The 23,365-nt window shown below is 40.8% G+C and overlaps 2 protein-coding genes across 2 annotated transcripts; one reads left to right on the top strand and one right to left on the bottom strand.

Annotated features, from left to right (window-relative positions):
* Positions 1-2,956: 2,956 nt before the first annotated feature.
* On the top strand, positions 2,957-4,111 carry LOC308139566 (gap junction Cx32.2 protein-like; the record flags this gene model as incomplete). Its single annotated transcript, XM_080509026.1, has 1 exon — positions 2,957-4,111. The coding sequence occupies exon 1, from the start codon at positions 2,993-2,995 to the stop codon at positions 4,109-4,111; it is 1,119 nt and encodes a 372-aa protein (XP_080365152.1). The 5' UTR covers positions 2,957-2,992.
* Positions 4,112-9,363: 5,252 nt separating this feature from the next.
* Positions 9,364-22,225, bottom strand: tbc1d8b (TBC1 domain family member 8B). The gene is made up of 20 exons (XM_080509260.1): positions 22,006-22,225; positions 19,946-20,056; positions 19,446-19,564; positions 19,057-19,282; positions 18,539-18,779; positions 18,079-18,286; positions 17,796-17,963; positions 17,526-17,687; positions 17,233-17,383; positions 16,805-17,019; positions 16,400-16,517; positions 16,016-16,301; positions 15,787-15,916; positions 15,608-15,706; positions 15,465-15,533; positions 15,108-15,348; positions 14,958-15,023; positions 12,715-12,762; positions 12,540-12,637; positions 9,364-12,446 (listed from the first exon to the last, which is right to left on the bottom strand). The coding sequence occupies exons 1-20, from the start codon at positions 22,130-22,132 to the stop codon at positions 12,012-12,014; spliced, it is 3,318 nt and encodes a 1,105-aa protein (XP_080365386.1). The 5' UTR covers positions 22,133-22,225; the 3' UTR covers positions 9,364-12,011.
* Between the last annotated feature and the right edge of the window lie 1,140 nt (positions 22,226-23,365).

Genomic DNA, 23,365 nt, shown 5'->3' with positions numbered 1-23,365 from the left:
TAACTGTTATTTCACAAGTATTTTTCTAAGTATCTAATGCTGCTAAAACTTTAGTACAGTTTGTACGTATACCACTACTATGTTACTTTTGGACTAAATGTTTCCACTGATTGTCCTCACAACGCTAAATAACTTTAAAACTTTCCATTTGTATATTCAAAGTAGTCCTTTTTGTCATTTTAACACAAATAAATAGTTGGAAAAAAAAACTTGTTATATTATAATTAAAAAAATGATAATTCAGCTAATTATGAGATGAGAAATATAGTAGATGTTCTTGAGAACAAGTTGTCTCTGACTGTGACAACAACTCACTGATCGAATAAAATTGATTTATCCTTAAAATCACAACAAATCACAAAGATTTCGTTGTGACACAGAGTTGGAAGGACTACAGAGAATCAGCACTCAAGTGTTTTTACAACTGTCATTGAAGGAATTCCTGTCAAAAAAAATGTCTTCATATAAATGTAAGTTGCTTATCATCTAGATGCAATTCAATTGAATTAACCGATGAAATATTGTTCAGACCATACATCTGTTTAAAATAAAGATTATTTCCTTTTAAAAGAATAAACATGTTGGCTGAAAAATATAGTTCATGAACAGTTTGAATATTAACTGTTGGTGTTTTTAGTGATTGATTTTAAAAAGGTAAATGTATACCTGCAAAGTACACAAAATACTACATGATTTCAATTATGGGTGCATTTGGGTGAAATTTTAAAAGTTGTCTTTGCTTTTTGGAGAAGTTTAGAAAAAAAATACTTATTAAATGTCATTTCTTTGAGGTATCTGAAAAGGTTGCGTGGAAGAATAAAAACAAAGTACTGCAAGTTTGAATGTGGGAATAGTTTGGCTAAACTTTGCATTAACACAAAGAGCTTTAAGAACTTGAAGACTCACAGAGTAAATAACATGACAAAGTTGCCTTTTAGTTCCAGCACCATCCTAACTAACTTGTTTGTTTTTGTGCCTTCACAGTAGCGCTGAGGTGTCTGAAGCCACTCCACACAGTCAAGGGTCAGATCACCCGAAGACCGGCATCGCAAAAGCCACTCCCTTCTCCAGGAATTATATTTAGACGCTGACATGTAAGCCTAACCTGCATCCTCACTGGGCTCCTCAGCTGCCACTCAGCTCAACAGAAACACCTCTTGAGCGAGACGCTTTCATAGACTTCCCTCCAGTCGGCGAGTGTTTCCACTGAGATTGCACCAAGACAAGATAGAGGTTTAGCCGTGGCAGTTTCTTTAACGCTTGGGATTGAATAAGGTCAGAGTGGGAGGGAGGACAACAGGCAAGATCATAAAGTCCCCAGTGAAAAGAGTTTTGCGAGAGAGGTTCTTTATCTTGACGCTTGCAGAATTCTCAGCGGCTCACAGGAACGTGGCCTCTCTCTCTGTGGAGTGAAGAAGGTCAATCACTGAGAGACTCCAATGGAAAGCAACATTATTAGGTATGTCTTTGTTTGGGAACATGTACCTTGCGATTTCCTACCTATTAATCAAACAACGTAACTTTTTTTTCAGGTGCTACTGATACAAACGGATGCTTTCTTGTTTTGTGCTGCCTTGTGTGTGAAATTTAAGTTAACTTCAAGTACAGTTTCCACCGTGTGAAGGTGTTTCCTTCAGGGCCGGCTCGCAGTCTTTTGAAGTTTCAAACAGGTGCTTCTATCTACTGCTCAACCTGTTTCTGAAGGACAAGTACAACTATTTTTGTTTATTTATTTTTTTCCACCTTTGCCATGTGGAAACCAATAGGCCCTGAAATACAAACTAGAAACCTAATTCTGGAGTCAGGGAGTGCTGTTGGGTACAGCGTCACAAGATCTATGCTGGGGCTGAGAGTTTTTAACCGAGCATGCTCCAGGGCTTTCGCTCACACACAGTCAGCTGTGTCTTGCTCCTTTTTATCAGCACACGCTGCATCGGGCACAACCTTTAGAAAGACAAATAGAGGATTCATGATGGATGAGTTATTTCATCTGGCAAGTCTGCTTTGAGTTTTCTGAAGTACAGTAGTCTTTGGACGAGGGGATATCTGCAAACTACGTCATCAGCATAAATAAATACTGCATTTCTAATTCTATGTATGCCAGGGAAGTTCTGAGTTAATGACGTATCAAATTGGATTTTATTGCTTCATCTGTTTATCACTTTTAATCACAGTTAGATTGATGAGTTTTGCACTTGGTGATGTCTTTGATTGAAATGTACAGCACATTTACCGGCTTATTCAAAAGCAAGAAACTGAAAAAAGTTGTCATTTTTAAAAAAACAAAACAAATTTTGGATTGTTGCCTGACGACGGCCCACATTTAAACAGCAAAGAGGCCGGCGGCTAAATGTTTGAGATATAAATCAAACTGTTTTCCTTCGGTCACGGTGCATCAAGTTTCTAATTTTTGAGCCTGTGATTCAAATTTCACGTATCTTAAGCTGAAATAAATGTTGGAGTGTGCTTACTTTTTCCGCATGACTGTTCAGTATTAAATTAGAAATCACAACACAATGTCAGTTAGTTTGATGGTCGATCAGAGGGGATCCAATGTGTGCTGCTCCGAACATAAATATATAAATCTAAAGTGCCTTGGTGTGCACATATGTTTGTGTTTACGTGTGAAGTGAAGACATATTTCATGACATAGTGCAGTAATTTAAAAAAAGATCTAATGCAAGAATCTGAAAAACTGCTCTGCTTGATAAAATACAAGGAAAGATAACAGATCATTAGTCACATAATTCTGAGCTCAGTGGGTTAATAGCGTGACCCTGAAGAATGAGGAGTTTGAAGATATCAACATACAGCTTGTAACAGTGTCAATTAGGTAAAAAAAAAAAAAAAGAATAACTGTAAACATTCTGGCCATAGCCTCCCACATTACTGTATGTTTTTTTTTTCTATCTTGCTAAAATATTGTTCTTTCTCCTTGAAGGCTTCTCTTTTGGTTTTGCCAATAGAGCTGAAGGTAACTTCGTGAGCCAGCATGGCGGACTGGAACCTGCTGGGGAAGCTGCTGGAGAGTGCGCAGGAACACTCCACCGTCGTGGGCAAAGTCTGGCTGACAGTGCTGTTTATCTTCCGTATCATGGTGCTGGGAGCGGCAGCCGAGAAGGTGTGGGGAGACGAGCAGTCCGGCTTCACGTGTGACACCAAGCAGCCCGGTTGTCAAAATGTGTGCTACGATAAGACCTTCCCCATTTCGCACATCCGCTTCTGGGTGCTGCAGATCATATTCGTCTCCACGCCGACTCTCATTTATCTGGGCCACATCCTTCATCTAGTCCGCATGGAGGACAAGGAGAAGCAGAAACAGAAGGACCCGGCCCTGCACGATGAAAAGCAGCATCAGCCACACAGCTCTAAAATCAAGAAGGCCCCAGTGAAGGACAGCCAGGGCCACGTGCATTTGCAGGGTGCCCTGCTCCGAACCTACATCTTCAATGTGATTTTTAAAACCCTGTTTGAAGTGGCTTTTATTGTGGCTCAATACTTCCTGTATGGTTTCGAGCTCAGGCCAATGTACACTTGTGACCGCTGGCCTTGTCCAAATGTGGTGAACTGCTACATCTCCAGACCCACCGAGAAGACAATCTTCATCATTTTCATGCTGGCCGTGGCCTCCGTCTCCTTGCTGCTCAACCTGGTGGAAATGTATCATCTGGGTTTCACAAAATGCCACCAGGGGCTTCGTTACAAACGATCAAAGGCCTCAGACAAGTCATCCAAGCCCATAAGTGACGCAGCAATACCCTTCGTCCCGAGTTACAATTACTTTACAAGTCATACTGAGCCTTTCCCGACGAACACAAAGTATTGCATTACAGACCCCACCTCTCCTTTTAACCCGTACACCAGCAAAGCCATGTTCAAGCAGAATAGAGACAATCTGGCAGTGGAGAGGAAGGGTCAAGAAGAGGAGGACCGCTTAAGGGAGGAGGAGGACCGTTTAAGGGAGGAGGAGGACCGTTATAGGGAGAGGGAAACGGCCAGCACCGTGTCTGACCAGGCCGCGGAAATTCAGTGTTCCCACAGTCAGTCGAGCAAGCACAGCAGCAAAAGCAGCAAAAGCACCAAAAGTAAACTGAGTGACCTCAAGATCTAGAGTCTGGACGGGTGTAAGCTGAGACTGTGTATTAAGGTAATCTGTGAGAGCCGGTGACATCAGGGTCAAAACAATTGAGCAAATGGTAAAAAAAAATGCTATGTTTCCTATGAGTGATCAGGTCAAGGTGGGGGTGTTCATGAGGACACGATTTGAAGAAGAAAACAGTACTGAGTAGACTGAAAGTGTTTAATGTGAGAGGCCATTATCAAGAATTATCAAGATCCATTAGAAGCAGAGTTGGATGTCTGAGACAAAAGGAAGAGCCAATTAATCTGCTTATGAAAGTCATTTTCAAAGCCAATTTTCTGTTTGCCTTTTAACTTCTACCACAAGTTGAACTATTTCTGGAGGCTCCATTCTTCATCGATATCAGACATAATTGTTTCCAACAGATTCCTTTCACCACAATAAAATGGGGGCCTTTCAACTTGAACTTCATTCCAGGGCAGGTTTACAAGCGTCAGTAAGCCCAATGCAGGGAAAAGGGGATGATACGGATCAATGATGTTGTTTGTGCGTGTGGCTGGATTTCTTGTCCATGCAGTTTTTAAAGTACCTACTTTAAATTGCCCCAGTGTTAAGGGGGCTCATCTGGGAAATGCTTGAGAACATTACAGTGGGTCTCTGTGTTGTCAGTCTGATCCTGAGGGGCAGATTCATGGTGCGTCACAGAAACTCAGTTTGAGATCCGTGACAAAACAAAATCACGTCTGTGGTAACAAAACGCCCCAAAAGGCAGTTCAAGCTATTTCTTTTAGTCATATCAATCAATTTCTGGGGGAACAAATAGCATGGAGTTTCAAGAGAAAGAGAGGCTTCTCACGATGACACAAATTATACCTTAAGCTCACTTTCTTCTGGATGCCTGCATATCGCAGTGATAAACAAACTAAGTGACTCTTTTGAGCCAATCCACAGATTTCACGCTCAACTTGCTCTTTGACTTTGTCAGAAATTATGTTTCATCCAAAGTGATTTGTGTTTTCTGTTTACGAGACTTCTACTTAAATAAATACTGTGAGCGGACGTAAAGGATCGAACAAACCAAAATGTGTTGGGTGACCTAAAAGTGTTACAGAAATGAACTTCTTACCAGTTGTATTGCCTCGTTGTGGGTTGTTGCTGCTAACAATTTCACTTCGGCAATAAATGTCAACACATGACGGTGGCCTTCCAATACGCTGAATTACATAAACACCAATTATTGTACGTACTTCTGTGTATTTTGATTAAACCTTTTTGACGTGGAGCAAAGAAATGGTTTGTTAAAGCTTCTCTTTGGGGGATTTTCAGACACACTGTGGTGATTTAAGGGCTGTATATGATTTAACTCATTTAATTTCTTACCTATCATAAACACGCCACAGATAAACACTGACGTCATTTGCTTTGCTCACATGCAGCTTTTCTGCAACTTATCAGCAGCTGATCTATTGCTGAGCTCACTAAGGGGATGGTTTTGCGACGCCAATAAGTCCAGCCATGCAAATCCATTATTCAGCCCACGTCTCTAAAAATTGTGGCAGTTCTGGAATAAAAGTTTCAGGGTTCAAGTGGGCATCGATTCAGAAGATTTGAGTTTAAATATACGTAACTCCTTTTAAAGATCATATGTAAAGGCAGGCAAAGATATTTGTGCTGTCAAAGCTTTTAAACAATAAATTTTTTCAGGTGCCCTGGTTGGCTTGAGGAAATAAAATTTACAACTAATAATGTAACATAAACATAATCATGAATGACATATTAAAATTATAAGGTAAGCAATAGTGTAATAGGTCTAAGGATCGATCCACCTGACTTCCACAAAATTCAAAGTGAGATTCCTTCCAGCATCATCCAAAATATGTTGGTTCGTCTGGGATTTCATGTGCCTACTGTGACTTTAGGGTGATTAATGTGAACTTCACTCTCTATGTGTGAGAGCTATCATTGCTTTAATTGGGTTCTGAAATACAATTGTTTTAGTGTGTTTTGTCTGGAGGGGATGAAACCAAAATGAGGAAAAACAGAGTTAGCCCTCTCCTCCAAGCACATAACAACTTGTTTTTACTTTTCTGGGATAAAACTGGAATTTTCTTGTTGGACTTTTTTGGTTGAAGATTTTCTTGATTGCAAAAGTGTGTCTGGACTTAAAATGAAAAGGTCTTTTATTTGCTCATACGTGACTTGCGTTTCTTTCCAAAGCTGTCACGGAGACACCGATGTTATCGTTATAAAAAGCATGAAAACGTGTTTAAGCATAGCATGTGTCACATGACATACATTTCTGACATCAGTGGTCATCAGTGAGTCTTTGCAAATGATAAGCTTGATAAATTCACAACTGACCTACAGTGTGAAAACTGGTGACATTTATATGAGGAAGACAATCAGATCAATTGTTGATGAATTGAAAACAAAAAAAACCCAATTGGTTGTGAATTGTTATATTTGCATGAAGTTTTTTCCAAATCCTCCACTTTATCATTTACCGAAACTTTCTCTAAACTATGGTTACCTGGAGCCGGAACCCATCTAAATCATAACACAAGGCCAGACAGGGTATCCCAATTACCAGTCCAGCGCCGTTATACTCATAGAGATTCATTAGATTCAACCATTGTCTCTCTCTCACTCACTCACACACACACAAACGAAACCCTAACTCAAGCCGAGAACAGGGATTGAAACGTTAATATTGACGTCGGTAGACAAAGTACTTTATCAATTGTACCACAGCAAACCAATCCAGAGTCACCAACTAACCAGTAGTATGCTTTTTTAAATCATTCTAAAAGGTACCTGGAGGATATAGGAAGAAAATGCAAATACAGCACAGACATGGGCACAAGGTCCCAGTGGGTTTGATGCTTGGATTTGGGTTTGCTGTCCGATGAGTTTTTTGTTTTTTTTTATTACAAAGCATTATCAAGTAGTCAGTCTGTGTCCTCCTTTAACAGTTTTCTTACTGTGTGAACACGTCCAGAGCTGCGGAGCGATGCTCTCCCATTACCTGCTTGGTTTCCGCCACTTGCATCAGGCGCACAAAGTTTGACTGTAGATGAACCAGTTTCCGAACCATACACTTCCATTGACTGGTGAGGGTTGAGCCTCAGAGGCTTCTTCTCTGCTGGCTATAAATAGCATGCACTCTCTGAGGAGCATTGTGGTTGGACTGGGGGGGTACGGGACCAAAGTCTCGGCTCCCGCATCAATGACCGTGACGACGTTGGCGTTTCAGTGTAAAAGAAAAGTAATTTTGCCTTTCTGTTCGTCAAATCATAAACAAATATCAGATGAAAGTGCCGTCTTTAAATAGACACACTGTTTAGACAATCATGCAGTGTATAATCTGTTCTTTGCCCCGCAGCATGACAGCTCCAATGGTCTCTTTGACTGAAACACTGAAGCGTTGCTTGGTGGTCAGGGTATTTTCATTTCTCTTATTTTCTAAAGATTCTTTTCTATGTGATTATTCCACATTTTGAGTAATCACGAAACTAAATCATGCATTTCACTGCATACATGTTCAGGTGAAGCAGATTGCTTAAATCCCTAAGGCAGCCAGATCGCTCCTAACTGAACAGGTGAGGAGGGGTTTAAGGTTATGAACTCTGAGTGTCAACCATATGCAACCAAATCTCGGAGCCAGAATAGTGCAAGCTGCACGCAGAGCCCATTTGTCACCGAGTCCCACTGCTTGTTATAAATCACACGGACAGCACAGACTTTGCGACAAGTCAAGGAGGCAACATTTTACTGTAAGTGATGAATGGTCTGCACATGATATCTCATGTTTTTTTCATAGAGGCTATTTCTGCTGCTTCTCTGTTGCAACTGCATGGGGCCTCAAGTTATGTCCCGGTAATGGCAATGACATTTTTCTACTTTCGTCTCTGCTGAACATTAAATTTTGACCTTTATCGCTGAGGAAGAATATTTATTTCATCTCTCGCTGCATGCTCAATTCATTGGTGCTTGAAACCCTTTTGAGGGAAGTTTGCGTGTTCTTCCTGTGTCTACGATTGTTTTCCTCATGTAAACCCTGTTGAAAATATCCAGGATGTTCTCTGTGTTAGCAGCAATTGGCTCCAGCCCGCCTGAAACCCCTGTCTGGCTAAATCAGATAAAGTAGAAGGATGTATGATGCGTCATTTATTCCCCAGATGTTCTACAACCTTCAAAATGCACTGTTGCATCATCATAATAACCTAATGTAGATGTATTTACAAACATTTAAACTCAATGTGGGTCACATTGCTTACACGAATGAGACTGGAAACCATTAAATCTTTTTTGGGAACAGATCTGGAAGGGAACATGCCAGACTGCAGATATTTATGGTCTTGTTGTTGGAGGGGAAGTCAGCTGTTGGGTGCGAACAGTCAGTGACAGTAAATAGGAGGGTACATTTTTGTACCCCACCAAGTGTGATTTATAAAATACATCAATTTATTTAACTTTGTGGTAAAAGGGAATTCAATGATATCAAGGTCTGTCAACATGGTTTTGATTTAGTATCAACATTGTATGTGGTAAAGTAAAAGCTATGAACTGCATTATTTGAAGCAGTAATGCCTGAGGGTATTAATAAATGATAAATATTGACAGTGTGTTGAGGAAAAACAGGCTTATCTGAGCTCCAGTGACTAATGATTGAGGGTCATTGAAGCCAGTTTGGTTAACTGCATATAAAAGACATTTAAAAAATTAAACTAGAGACCGTGCTCCCACCTCTGTGACCAATAACAACTGCAACAAGTTTTACTATCGAACAGGGATAACACACAAGCTCACATAAACAGGCTGAAAAAGAAGCTGTACAGATCACCCACTTGTTCATTTTTCTATCATTTTATGGTTCGTCAGCCATATAAAATCTTTTTTTTTTGTCATACAATGGCACTTTCTGGCCCCCAAAAATTTCTAATTGGTATTTTAAGGAATCTGTTGTTTTACTTCTTCAAAAATCTTTCTTCACTCGATTGTAAACTTATTTCACAGCTGATATGTGGCATTAAGTGCATGTAATTTAACACCAGCTTCATTGTATTGCCTTGAGCTGATAGTTACATTTAAAAAGCTTCACCACAGGAAGTAATAATACAGCAGATGTAAGCCTGAGGTTTCAAAATAATAATGATCACTTAACATGAAATTTAACTGAACAGAAAAAAAACAACTAAATTATATATATATATATATAAGGTCCCCTGAAGGCAATTTAATTGAAAAAGGCCAAACTACCATTATTACTCTTTATTCTGGTACATCTTTATGGAAATGAAAAAAAAACCCCAAACAACAACAATCAAGCAAATAAACAATATGTCTGAGCTTAATATACTCTCCAAACAAGTATTCATTGTTGAAGCATACAGCAATGCAGCGTTCAGTCTGATGCTTAATAGCAGCAGCTCCGTCATGCCAGGGGGATGAACTCCGCCACCCCTCTGATTTTTCCACTCTGTTCCTATAAAGTCATCTCCTTTCATTTATCTCCCCACCAAGAGAAAAACCACAAACTTAGAAGAGAAAAATAAAAACATTTCATCAAGCCCCGTTTTTCCAGAAACTGCCTGGAGAAATAGTTAGGAAATATTGAGCATCAAAGAGTTTGTTTTAACCGCCACCCTTCGGGATTTCTGGCAGAGAAACGTAGAATCAAATGCATTTGAACACAGACTTCGCTCGTTAAAATGACCCGAAATCTTTTGAAAGATCAGAAATTGACTATCCATGCGATAAGCTCAGGATGTGTGCAGATCCTCTTCATCTGCAATGTATAATCATGTTTATTGAAAAGAGTCAAGACTGCAAACAGTCATGGTGAAATAGTCGAACCATGGTCATATGTAAACTATTCAAATTAGGAAAACAGTTATGTATAGTTTTTTTTTAAAAAGAATCTCTACATATGTAGTTGGAACGACAAAATGAACACAATTCAACTATATGAAAACAGTTGCTGTATTATCCACTGGATGTAAATACCAGACTGAGCTCAACACTGCAAATAAGTTGGTAATCAAGCTTTCAATTTCAACATTAACAAGATATTAAAGATGAGTTTGTTGTCATTTTTGTTTTAATTGGTCACAGACACAGTGACAGACCTTACATTTTTATCTTCACTGAGAAATGCATTTATTTTCTATGTTTATACAACCCACTTCAACAAATGTTTGACTCAATAATTACATAATGAAATAAGCTCTGATTGGCCCTCTGATACAACATGAAAAAAAAATACATAATCAAGAAAATAACATTCATCTGAGCAAATAACAAAACTACAGCAAACAGAAAAGTCGAAGCTGCACTTAACGAAGCATCAAACACACTTTTTCCATATATAAGCAGAGGTAAAGCTTTAAAAATCTGCAAATTTGGCCCCCGGAGACGACAAGCTGCAGCCCACTGACCTTTCAGTATCCAACGACTCGGACATCTGGCTGAGATACAAGCATATCTGTTGCTTGTGATTCTCAAACAATTGTGCAAATTACTCACTAAGGCAGAAGCAAAAGGTAACGTAAAAAGCATAAAATCCCTCCTAAAAGTAACAATAACATTTAATAAACCTTCAAATGTGGCGTTCAGTTGCAAGCAGTAAATGCTGTTTGTCAAACGCTGGCATAAAGTGGCAAATCCTGTAACTCTGCTACACATGCTCTATATTTTGACGTTACAGATCAGACAGAGGCTATGCATAACTCATATATTTATATATCTATCTATATATCCCAGGTTGAAAAATATCCCTTTTCTCCTTTTCATTTTACACAAATGTCACCCTGAGATTTGATTAAACTGAATGTCCTTCAAAAAGGTTTGCGTTGTCCACAACAGTCCACAAGCTCATATATTACACTTCCAACATAAGTCTAAAAAATACAAGAATCAAATGCCTATTGTGGTGACCGTTTTTTTTCTTCTTCATTTTACAAAATGCTGCACTTACACCAGAGCGTAACACCCGACACGTCCAAACATAAGGAAACGATACATCAATTAATGACACTGTGAAAGTAACACACAGCACTGTTTTAGATAGATTTGGAGGGGAAGCAGGTGAACTACCTGCAGCAGCAGTGAGAATATTTACCTTTACGAAGCATGTTTCACATGAAGTCATGCTGTGGTCACGACGTGTGCAATACGATAAATGCATGACAGACGATAGAGCATCTCCTCTTCCATGTCACTACAGATTTAATCTTTTATCCCTCAATTAAAAGATCTCCGGTCTCCAGTCAGATATTTCTATACATTTCGGGTTTCTTGGAGGAACACAACAAATGATCCTTATTTGTGCCTGCATTGACTAAAAAGCTGGTTTTACCTACATGAAGTCGATGTTCAAGACAAGAAGCAGGAGACGCCAGAGTATCAGGACACACTAAAACCTTACAGTACGTTTCAGCAGTGACGACTACTTTGAAAGACGGTATACATCAAGATATTCAGATGGAGAATCTTAAAACTGCCACTTTGTACAAATCATTTATTCCGGACCTGGACTTCATGGCTGGACAACATCACAGACGGGAGAGGAAAGATGAGCTCTTCTATCATCTCTGTATTCGCAAAGGAAAATAATGAATGTGCGCTTTGTAATACAAAATTATCTTACGTAAACTCTTACTTGAAATGTTAAGAAACTTCTTTGTTGAAAATGCATAATTTGATGCAAGTTTGAAACAGAACAGTGTTTCAAAAAAAAAAGAAAGAAAAAAGGTTGCGTCTCATCTGTGCTGAATATTTTCTGCCTGACATACTTGCGTCACCTCTTGATTTATGCCATCACCGCGACTCCTACCGTCTGCTTCACTAACATCCTCAGCCCTGTATGGAAGTGACCAACAAACCCTCGGTTTGAGTCAGAAGCAGAGAGTCGATTCGCCTACGCACTCTCTCACTTAGTGGCCTTTAATTTGAGTTGGGCAACTTTCGCTTGTCCCAGTTTCAGGTGGATATCGACTGGCCTTTCAAAGAAGTTGACTATAGCCGGCTCATTGAGCAGAGACGCCAGAACCTGTTCGAATGAGAAGGACCACTCGGTCTCTGACGAGTCAGACCCGGCGTCCTGACTGTTGTGGGAGCTGGAGGTGTTGGAGCTCTCTGGGCTGGTGGAGGCCTCTTCGGTCGGAGACTCCTCCGCAGAGGCGGCGGCAGCGTTGGCAGCCGTTTTGGTCGCGGGCGGGCTGCTCTGCTCTTGCAGCCTGCGCCCCACCTCCTCCATCCTCAGGAGGAGGCTGGTCACGTGGGCCACGGCCCGGTACAGCGATTCCTCCTCAGGATCACCGTGGAAGATGTTGTAGAGGGTCTTGGAGAACTGGATGAACTGAGTCTGTGAGGAGGAGGAGGAGGAGGAGGAGGAGGAGGTCATTTGACTGTGAAAACATAAACTCAGTCTCGCCAGTCCGTAAACGGGTTGATTTACCTGATTTATTCTCGGTAGGTCTTTGATGGTTTCCTCTTTCTTCAGAATTTCATTTTGCCATTGTTTCAGGTAGGCCTGCAGGTCAACTTTGCCTCTACCTGTCAGTTTAATAGAAAAATGTGTAGTTACTAAAAGGGCCATAAAAAGTGTGAAGCATGCTCTGCGATATATTTACCTCTTTCAGGGCTTTTTCTTATCACACCATCTTCTGGAAGATCAAAAGCTGAAATAAGAAAGTGCTTTGTGAACAAATGGTAGGTAGAGGTATGTGTGGAAACGGTATTTGTTACAGAGTTTAGTAGGAAACGGGGGAAAGGTTTAATTTAAGGAAAGAGAAAGAAAAGAGGCTGACCAGTGAATCTACTCAAGTGAGAAGAGTCTTCAGTCAGCGGAATAAACTGATGGATTCTTTGCTCCTTTAAATGCAAAGGACTGCCTGTGAAAGCTAAAAGAAACTGTAAGTTCACTCAAAGGAAAGAAGAAGAAGAAGAGACAGTGTTGACAGAAAAATCCACACAAAGAGAGAAATTAACTTTGGAGAAAGCATCAAGTTCAGTTGTGAGTTTTGTTAATCACAATCACAAGTCAAGTTCAAACAATAAAAAACTGTGCCGACACTATGATTTAGTCTACAATCTAATTTGATGATTCTCAATCTAGATTCAATATGGAGGGGGTTAAAATTAGATTCACACTAGCTTAAAATTGTACACTATTATTAATTTAGAGCCGATGTGTCCACCAGAGTTCTTAGAAGAACTCTTGGAGGATAAAAGTTAAAAAAAAAAAAAAAAGGGTCACATATCTAACTATTAGAGGCCGTACAATCCTAATACTTAAATGTTGGGAGCTGCTGACACACAAAATGGGCTATAAACATTTTAATATCCAAAAATATTACATTCATGCAAACATTCAAGCTCTGTAGATTTTAAAATATATTAGAAAAAGATGTAATCACCGATTTGAGATTGAATCCACTTAAAATATGGAAAGTGCCAATTGTCATCCTACTATCGCCCCCGCGCTATTATTAGAAATGTGATATACCCATCTTGATTCCCTGCATCTCCACCCGGATGAAGCGCATGCATGCGTGTCAGTTTACATGCCTGGATTAAACAATTACCCTCACAGGCCAGCGGTGTCATTTTATTTGCCTAATAGGTTCACAGTGCATTCGTCACACAGCCTGGGGTCCGTCAGTGAACACTCCACACAGGACTATCTCCTTCACCAGTGGAAGACAATATCAGATGTTCACATTTCTGGTAGCTAATCGCAACACGTAAACACACTTGTACTACATATCATGATACACACTTCACTAGTTCAGAAATCTTGGCAAGTCTTATCGTTCCGATGGAGTCTAGCCATAAGCAGGGCTCTATTTGTACGTTGAAATTTGTCTTGCTGACAAATCACCACACAAGCAAAGCAAGAGTTGTCACAGTTCTCTGAAGGAAGCAGATGAATGAATACAGCTGCTGTGTTGCGTTTTCCAGCTGTAAAAAAAAAAAAACCTGCAGACTCTCAGCTCTAAATAGCACATGATTTCATTTCACTGATCAATGGAGTGTTTGGCCCCGCTCCAGAGCGTTTTATTTATAAAGACGGCACAAAACACGGCTTTGCTTAGTGCCTGGAACGTGGCTTGGAACTGAGCCTCCACACTCCTGTTTGGATGTGACCTGTCCTTGGTGCTGAAGCTATGTACACGATCCATGAGACACAAAATAGGCTTTTGCTGTTTGACGTTCATCGTCCTGGCACTTCACAACTGGTGACTCAGTGCTCGTCTGCTGCTAAGCTGTCAGCTTTGATTTAAGCAGTTCCTTCCCAAGCTCGGGTCCTCTTTTTGGAGAAATTGCCCCCTGCAAAATGCCCCCCTTGCTCCTTACACCCAGCGTTGCCATGGCAAGTTCACTCACTCAGTGTCGACTATTCTTACCCCCGTCATCATGAAGGCAGCTCCACATCATGCACGCATTCAAAGACAGTTTTTTTTCCCCCTCGAGGCAATATGCTCATTCAACTAACACTGAGTTCTGGACTGGATTGAATTGAAATGACAAGTTTAATATTTTGAAGCCCTGTAGACTGACGTAACTGACCTTGTGTTTTGCGCTCAGTTTCAGCTGCTACTGTTTGCCTGCCGCTCGAGTGTCATTCCGGTAACGCCGCCATGTTTTGGGCACGATTTGGAAACGGTAAAGCATCTAGTCTGTGAACACTTGAGTTTGAGCTGCTAGGGTGTCATTCCTATAAGCGCGCATTCACTGCACTTGAACTATGAACTTGCTCCAGTCATGCCACCATAGTGAGACAGCGGGTCAGAGGCTAAAAATATTTTTGTGTAGTTTATAAGACAGATGCCGCTGTGGAACGAGCCTGAGATGAGTTTCTAAGATGACTCACCTGGTGGTAGGTGCAGCTTGAAGAGAAATTTCAGCTTGTTTGTGAATGATCCACACAATAAAGTATCTGTGAAGAGAATAATTATTGTTGCGGTTATAACATGGGGGTTATAAGCTGCACCAGTGAGATGCATCAAATGAATGGACGCACCAAGGGCACAGCAGAACTCTTTAAAGTTGATGAGGCCGTCCTGATTCTCGTCTATCAAGCGGAAGACCCAGAGGGAGAGGGTGCTCTTGATAGTGCAAAAACCCCAGGGCTCCAGCAGGGAAAAGAGCATGCTGAACTGCAGAAAACCCAACTGATATTGCTCCAAATAGGCCAGGCTGGGGTCATGATGGAGCAGAGCAGGACTCTTCATTGTCCAGTAGCAGCTGAGGAAATGCTGCCTCTGAAATAACAAAAAACACACAAACTTCTTCAGTTTTGTATTCCCTTACTTCAAGTGATTTTTTTTTTTTAAACACATAAAAATGCTGAAGATACCAAATTATGTTTTGGACTCACTTTGAACAGATTATAAAGCTCATCAAGCTGTGAGGCATTAAATCTGACTTCTTGGGAAACCACCCGAATCTGAAAACAGAGTTTAAATTAAACCACAACAGTGGTAACACTACTATAAGATTTATAAATCTGAATACACTTACCACATTCTGTTTGGTTGTATCCTCCAAAGTCTGGATCACATACAGTTTGTTTCTTTTCCGGGAACTCTCAACATCCTCAGAACGGATATTGCCGTATTTCTATAAGAGAACGCAAACGCAGTGAATTGACTATATCTTCAAAGTCGATCCAGCAACTGAAACATAATACTGTGTAATACCTCGTAAGCTTCTCGTATCAGTTCACTGATATCCACTTTGACGTGGGATGTCTTGTCATTATTGCCCACTGAAGCTTGCTGCACTGTGGGAGGCAACGGGCTGTCCTTGTTCGTCACACTATCAAAGAACCTAAAACAAAACAGTCAGGGGGAAGAAAAAAAAAGGGAGTTTACAGATTTGACAAGGCAGAAAACATCTCAGTCCGGCTCTCCTTCTATTCACACAGACTTGTTGAGGATGGTGACAGCCTCTGCGTCGTCGTGGCAGCCGACCAGAGCCTCCAGGTTGTAGTCCAGCACCGCCAGGCCGAGCTGCAGGATAGCTTTTATCCCGTCGTAGAAAAAACAGTCCACCACATTCACGGCGCTCTCTATGGGCAAGACGCTAATGAAAAGTGTAAGAAACCAGGACAGGGACACGGACGAGAAGAAGCTCAGGTCTGTCATGTGCTCCACCAGCTGGGGGAGATTTTCTCTGATCAGATCCTCAAACACAGCCTGGTCAACCAAAGCACCTGAAAGAAATATTAGCACAAGAATGGAAAAAAAACCATTTTTTTTAATTTCATATTCCAAAATTATAAAGCTTGAATCCGAAAGGTTCCAGTCTCACCAATTATCCGGCGGTTGAAGTAATCCGGCAGCATTCTCTCACAGACAGCTACTAAGAGCCAGAAAGCCTCCTCTTCTTTTGCATAGAGCAGGAGAACGGATGTGAGGATGTTCATGGCCTGAACAGAAGGAAAGGACACACTACTTAAAAAATCAAGTCCTTATCACAACAGACATCTATTTGACCAAAAGTACAAATTATAGTGAATCTCCTCTGTATCAAAATACTCTTCTTGAGCAAACCGCAACTAATAAAGGATCATTTTGTTTTTTTTGTGAGAATCCTAAAATCCTTCAAATATAAAACTTAAGGCTAAATACTGTAATTATCCATATTTTCCCGCTAATTTTAAGATGATGCGCTAATCCGGTGGTAAACAACGAGCCTGAAAAACAATCTACATACCTGGCAGTAGCCAATTTTAGGGTTCCTGTAGGCATAAGCAGTCAGGACTCTGCGGAGAGCCGAGATGCCCGTGTCGCTCTGAAAGGCAGGGTGCTCAGGGAGTGAGCGGTGCAGGTCCCTTTCGATCTCATCCGTGGCCAAAGTGCTTGTGCCCAGAGACTGTTCGACGAGCTCAGAGTAGTAGCCGGGATGAGTGGCCATATCGTTCACAGCTCCTGCAGAGTCAAAAACACAGTTGATCCAAAAAAAAAAAAAATCAGATGCTAAGCCGCCCCCACCCTAACTGTCTTTCACTTAATTATTGAAGATATTCATGAGTGAGCGATTGAAGGGCTTACACTGAGTTATGCAACGCTTCATGTAAAAAAATAAGTGCATGTCACCAATTGTAGATGATTATACACGAGTGATGTTGGGTGTATAAGAACCTGAAAAAAGCATCCACAGCTCCCCCCTCAAAGCCTCAGGAACTCCGCGAACAATCAAGTCACGCGTCTTCCTTGTGAAGAACATACTCGTACCACGTCCATATTCAGAGAAATGGATGTTCCAGGACTGTTCTTTCATCTTTTCTTTCAGCTGGTTAACAGGGAGGTAATTAAATACACTATATTATAGAATTTCACTTCTAGACAGACACGTACATGAATACAACCAGAGTAAAGGTGCACTGTGTTATAATTACATCAAGATAATTTTTAAAATTTTGTTTTTGTTTTACCATTTTGGGATCCAGATTTTCAACATCCTGGGGGTGGAAAACAGTCATGAGAGCTTCGGTGCTCACGGCCTTGCTGCTGTCCTTCTGTCCCACCATCAGAGTCACGTCTTCTGGATTGTCCTCAAAGTGGTTTATGAGTGACTGACACTCGCCTCGTATGACCTTCGCGACAAAGATTTATCACGTCATTTGTCAGGAACTACCGGAAACGACAGAATGAATAACGGAGACCGCCGTGGAGTAAAACGGCAAAGCGAAAAGACGTATTACCTCTGACGAGGCAGAGTGCTGTGGGCTGGCAGTAATCCCACACCTGCTACGAATCGTGTTGCCCAGCCGCTGGTAGTCCCGCACCTCGGAGAAACGCAGCGCCCTCTTGCCACGCACACACACCGTTAACGCTCTGCTGCTGGAATCTGGTTTCTCAACATTTACAACCTAGAAGAAAGAAGCATAAGCAGACACAACTGACGACATCCTTGTCATTCATCAGTATGGAAGGTGTGCGCAACATGTTGGTGACTCAGTCACACTGATTTTGTTTGGCATTTACCTCCCGCATCGGAATGATAATGTGGCACTGGCTGCCGTCCTGACTGGCAAAACACAAGTAGTTCTCAGACAGGCAGATTTTGCCGAGTGTGTTATAGTGGCTGAAGGGCACCCACAGAAAGCTCTCATGCACCTCTAACAGGTTTTCCTCTTTGGGAAGCCTGAAAAATGCTCGGAATTGGTCACTCTTTGCATGAGCTTCGAGGCCTCTGTGGATAAAGTGGAGTAGAAGAGAACACCATGAATAAAGATTTACATTTTCTATCATGCCAATTATCGAAAGAGCCAAAATGTGTATTTACAGTGACACAGGTACATCGATGGGCTTTGTATATTGTAATGTGAGAGCCATCGTGCACATTAAGGAGGTTAAGACAAACACAAAAGACACTGATCTCAAGTCAGACGTCATGTTTGCTCAGTTGCATGCAAAGCTGTACAGTTCAGCACACATCGAGTACCTCTTGGTAATTTGCAGTGGGTCTGAGAGAGCTGGCTCTCTCTGGAAAGCCTCTTTGTCAAAAAGACGCTTGATGGAGTAGTCAGCTAGCTGTTCCATGATAACGAACGTTTCATTGAGGTGCAGCAGCATTGAGAAGTAATGATCCTCCCCATTTGCCAAAACGTGGATGCTCTCAGTCAGAATGACATTCGAGGTTTTCTCCAATCTCCAGATCTCATCCCAGGAGATGACCAGTTTCACTGTGAGAGGAATGAAGATATTTGAAAATTCCCACCTGCCACTTGCATGAAATTATCTGTTTCCTTCTTATTCTGAGATCAGTAATGTTGGCCTTTTAATAATTCATGAAACCATCATTACCAGGAGCATTTTTATACAAAAAACTCAAACAACGCTCTCGTAAGGCCATAAAAACTTTGTATTATGACAGTTATTAGTTGCAAGAGCCTTCACAAACACTAAAAAACATTAGAAAGTGGTAGCACAGGAAACAAATGTCACAAAAAAAAGTCTTACCCTCAGAGCCCAGAAGGTACGAATAGAAGCACAGGAAGTTTGTACTGAGGTAGAGCCATCCCTGGCACGGTACTTTGCCCTTCCAGTAGCTGCATGAATAATATGTGACCAACTTCTCTTCCGACGGCAGCTCGAACCACTTCTCGAACCTCAGAAGTGCTTCTCTGAACTTCTCGGGATCTTCCTCCAGCACCAGAGACGTCTTCCCCTCCTCGGCGATCAGACCCTGAAACACGACAGATAAATTACTGCAGAGAAAATCCTTATTATCATTGTTTTATGGATTAAAAACTAAGAGGTTTCTTAACAGTTGAGCATAAAAAAAACAATTTGCCTGTGTGGGATTTGTTAAGACCAATATAAAACAATTTATTATCATAAATGCTTACTCTAATTTTGCCCTTTACAAAGCTGGTGATGTCCTCACTGGAGTCAAACACAGAGAGCGTCCTCATGATGTTCTGCTGCAGCCACTCCCAGTGCTGAACAATCTCCTCTTTGGTGACACCTGCCCGCAAAGTGCAAACAAGCTCAGGTTAGTAACTTTTCACTTTCCTATTGTATTGAAGCTTAAAGAAAAACATTAAGCCAGCCAAAGCAAATATTATCCAACTTCCCCAGTTGTAAGATAAGGGATCTTGTAAACAGCATAATGTGATATGCTATATCAAATGAAGGTAGTTATCCAATTATAAGCCATGTGATTATTACATGTAGATTTCTCAACAACACACCAACAATCAGGACATGTAACAGCAGCACTTTAAATCTCATCACCTCAATTTTAAACAACAATGTAGCCTTGACAGAATTTTGCAGGTTTTTCGATCATTCTTAGATAGCAGTAATAAAATATTTGCAAGAACGAGAAGAAAACTAAAATGCATACCACATGCTATCGACCAGTACACTTGTGAGTCTGGCGTGTGGTGCAGAATGCGATAGGGAGCGACTTTGGATGTGGAGTCCAGCACAGTGTCCAGAGTTCCCACGAGGAGGCCTGAAACATTAAAGAGATATTTCAACAAGTGGCATTCAGCCATGCAGCATGATAAAAACAAGAAACTGCAACAAGTCTGAGGCCTGTTTTTTTTTTTTTTTTTCTGTCCATCAAACTCATTCTTGCATCTGCAGAGCAACTTGTGAATGAAAATGATCATAATGTGTGTTGAACTATTTAACAGCATGAAAACCATTAATAATTTACACTATTTTGTCAGTGTCGGTCTACGGCGATGCGAGATCTCTCAGTATTTTTCGATCTTTATTTCAAAACTCTGAATGTAAACCAGGTGTTCAAATCCATAATGAGAGTGGAAACCAATGTCAGAACTAAAATTAGCGAAATCTGTTACCTTTACAACTTCTCTCTGACATGCCCTCCATGAATAATTAACAAGGTTGCAGTGAAACCGCTCTCATTCTCTGCATCAGCACTATACTGGCTCGCCTGCTGAACGCTGACCCACTCTCCACATGTTCCAGCAGCATGCTGCCAAATAATGTAAAACAAAAAACAAAACAAAAAAAACCTCCACTCATCTAACAGGGTCCAGGGATTTCGGGTTCTCATCAATGTAACATTATGAAGAACGGGAAGGAATTTAACCCATAAAAGACCCTTCAGATATTTAGAGCTCTCGTGCTGTAAAGGTCTTCAAGTACATCATGCTGTGTATCATCACATAGTACTTAACCTCCACCATCATTAAACCAGTCCCAATGATATGTGGACTTTGGCCCTCATCTAGAAGACCACTCATTATCATTAATTATCCATTAATTACCTTAGGACTGTCACCCTGGTCTGTAGTTGGAAACTGTAATCTACAATACTATACTTATACTGTCAAGTGGATAGTCTAAAAGATGCTGTGCATTTAGATTTACAAAACCCAGACGAGAAAAATCTATAATTCAATTGAAGCTCAGCTGGAATTCAGGATGTATGTTGCATAATTTTAAGGGAGAATGCTGCGAAAACAATTTCTGACAATTCAGCAAGTCACAGATAAGCACACAAGCCCAGAAAAACTAAGAAGGTTGCAGCAGTGCTCAACCAGTAAGTTGCAAAATACATAAATACAAGCCTTGATCTCCAAAGTTCATCGTTTAAAATATATATGTATATTTCTGTTGCAAAGGAATCAGGTCAAAGCCAAGACTCCACCTCCACAAGAAATCTAATCTCCTGACAAGCATGACTTACTCACCAAAAGAAATAGAATCCCTATTGTTTGGCTATTAAAAATAAAAATCTAAGCAGGTGTTGCTTTTCAAATGATTTTTTTGCATTCATTAATAAAGGGTTTGAAACTATGGGATATCATCACTTTGGGGATAATCATTGCTATATTTTCTTCAAACGATGAATGAAGCAAATGCATAAATAGTAACTACAATTTTTGCTGCGAAGCGACAAATGCATTGATTTCAAGAGCTAAAACAAACACAAACTGGACACAACAGCAAAACGTGAAGGCTTACATAACAAGTAACAGGTCAGCACAGTCCGAATATATACTATGCGTGGATTTGAGTATAATCTGCTGTTGATCAATGGCAGGTTTTAATTGAAGTATGTTGCAAGAATAGATTTGGAAATGTGTGCCTCCTGCAGAAACCTCACCAACAGTGAAATGAGCAGGTGAAGCCTCGTCCGTGTCACCAAACACAAAATAGGAAGGCAATGTGCAGAGGCGTGTTAAAAACCAGCTAATTAGAACAGAGTCGTGTCATTTTGTCTCGTACCTGTTGCAATCAGCCTATTTTTTTTTTTTTTTTTTATATGGGTTACATAGCAGCACCGCCCTTTGCACGGCATGTTGCCTCAGCCGATGCATGGCGACTTAACCCGTTAATAACTCATTATGTTGAAAGTGTGCCTGTGACAGGCAGCTGTCCCAAACAAACCGGGGAGGGCTGCGATCACGAGACGGCTGTCGTTACCTGTCAAGCCGCCTCCACCTTCCCCGTACCCCCGTCTCCTTTGCAGTACGAAGAACTCGTTATCCTTCTCGGTCACCCACAGTTTGAAGGCGTTTTTCAGCAGGATCTCCTCTGGTTTGAGCCACATGTTTCAGATGTCATGAAGTTCTCTCTCAAACCCGCCTGACATGTCACGGTCTTCTTTTTCACAGCGAGCCCCAACAGAGGAAAAAAAACGCCGTGGACATTTGTTTGTGTCCGGATCCCTCCCAGTGCCTTCCCACGTCGACAAGAACCGCAAGGCATTGTGGGGGTTGGAGTCGTTCCCACGCAGTGTGGGCGGGGCCTCCACAACTTCAGAGAACTGAATGATAAATTAGCTCAGTTATTAAAAAAGAAAAAAAAACGTGTTCTGATTTATTCATGGTATAGTTATCAAAACCAGGGGTCTGCAACCTTTTTGACCAAAAGATCCATTTTTATCACTTTCCACAAAATCAAATTGAACTTTTAAAATGAGGCTGGCACAGCTTCTACAGTTTTCACATATCAACATAAATTGTATCTTGTGTTGCATTTATGAAGTTTCAAACACAGTTACAAACACACTTAAACAGAGGTATAGAATTACTTTAGTCTATTGTTTTAAGACAATATACATCAGCTTTCTCATTGACGTCTTTCCAAACATCACCATTTGCTTCTTTCCCACAGACACCATTTCAACAAACAACTACCCGTGACAACAAATCAACCACAGTTATCTTGCCCGTTGAGAAACCGTCTCCCTGTGTCACGTCAATAATGACCACGAGGCTGGGGACCTCAGACCTTCAGACGCAGGCCCAGACAACCAAATATCAAATAGTATGTTCAACTCAAATCTCAGAGCAACAAGTGATCAAGTAAATTGTTTTTTAATGCAAAAGTGGCAAAAGTGATATATGTGAAAATATGAAAATGGGCAGAGGATAAGATAGTTTGGAGTACTTAAAAAGTAATACCTATATTTCAGAAGGTCACTATAAAGGTACGACTGGAGATCTACAGTTACTTACTGCCAATAAAAGAAGAATGACGAGGGACAGGCAGATCTAAATAAGGAGGGTAACAGAAGATAAGGAATTGCTTGTAGTAGAGTGCAATGGAGGGTGTGAAAGGGGGGATTTGTATTGGTCAGCAGAAACTGTGGTTGGGTGGTTTTGTTTAAATGAAGTTGTTCAGTAGAGGGAAGTAATGGAAATCATATTAATTGTGGGAATCAGCAATACCGAGTTAGAATAGTGACATCCGTCACTCTGCAACGCTATATTGTGTTTCATGTGATTATGACCTGTGTGTGTGCATGTGTGTGTGTTTGTTTTAATTTGCAGTTGTGTTT

The sequence above is a fragment of the Blennius ocellaris genome, assembly GCF_963422515.1.
Source record: "Blennius ocellaris genome assembly, chromosome: 14".
Taxonomy (NCBI): domain Eukaryota; kingdom Metazoa; phylum Chordata; class Actinopteri; order Blenniiformes; family Blenniidae; genus Blennius; species Blennius ocellaris.
This window is presented reverse-complemented; position numbering and strand designations above follow the sequence as displayed.

Excerpts from the sequence above, each read along its gene's own strand:
- tbc1d8b (XM_080509260.1), bottom strand. The coding sequence starts at position 22,132 with ATGTGGCTCAAACCAGAGGAGATCCTGCTGAAAAACGCCTTCAAACTG. Across the intron at positions 18,780-19,056 it reads GTACCTTCTGGGCTCTGAGG|TGAAACTGGTCATCTCCTGG; the intron begins GTAAGACTTTTT and ends TTCCTCTCACAG. Across the intron at positions 15,917-16,015 it reads GCTGTCACCATCCTCAACAA|GTTCTTTGATAGTGTGACGA; the intron begins GTCTGTGTGAAT and ends GTTTTGTTTTAG.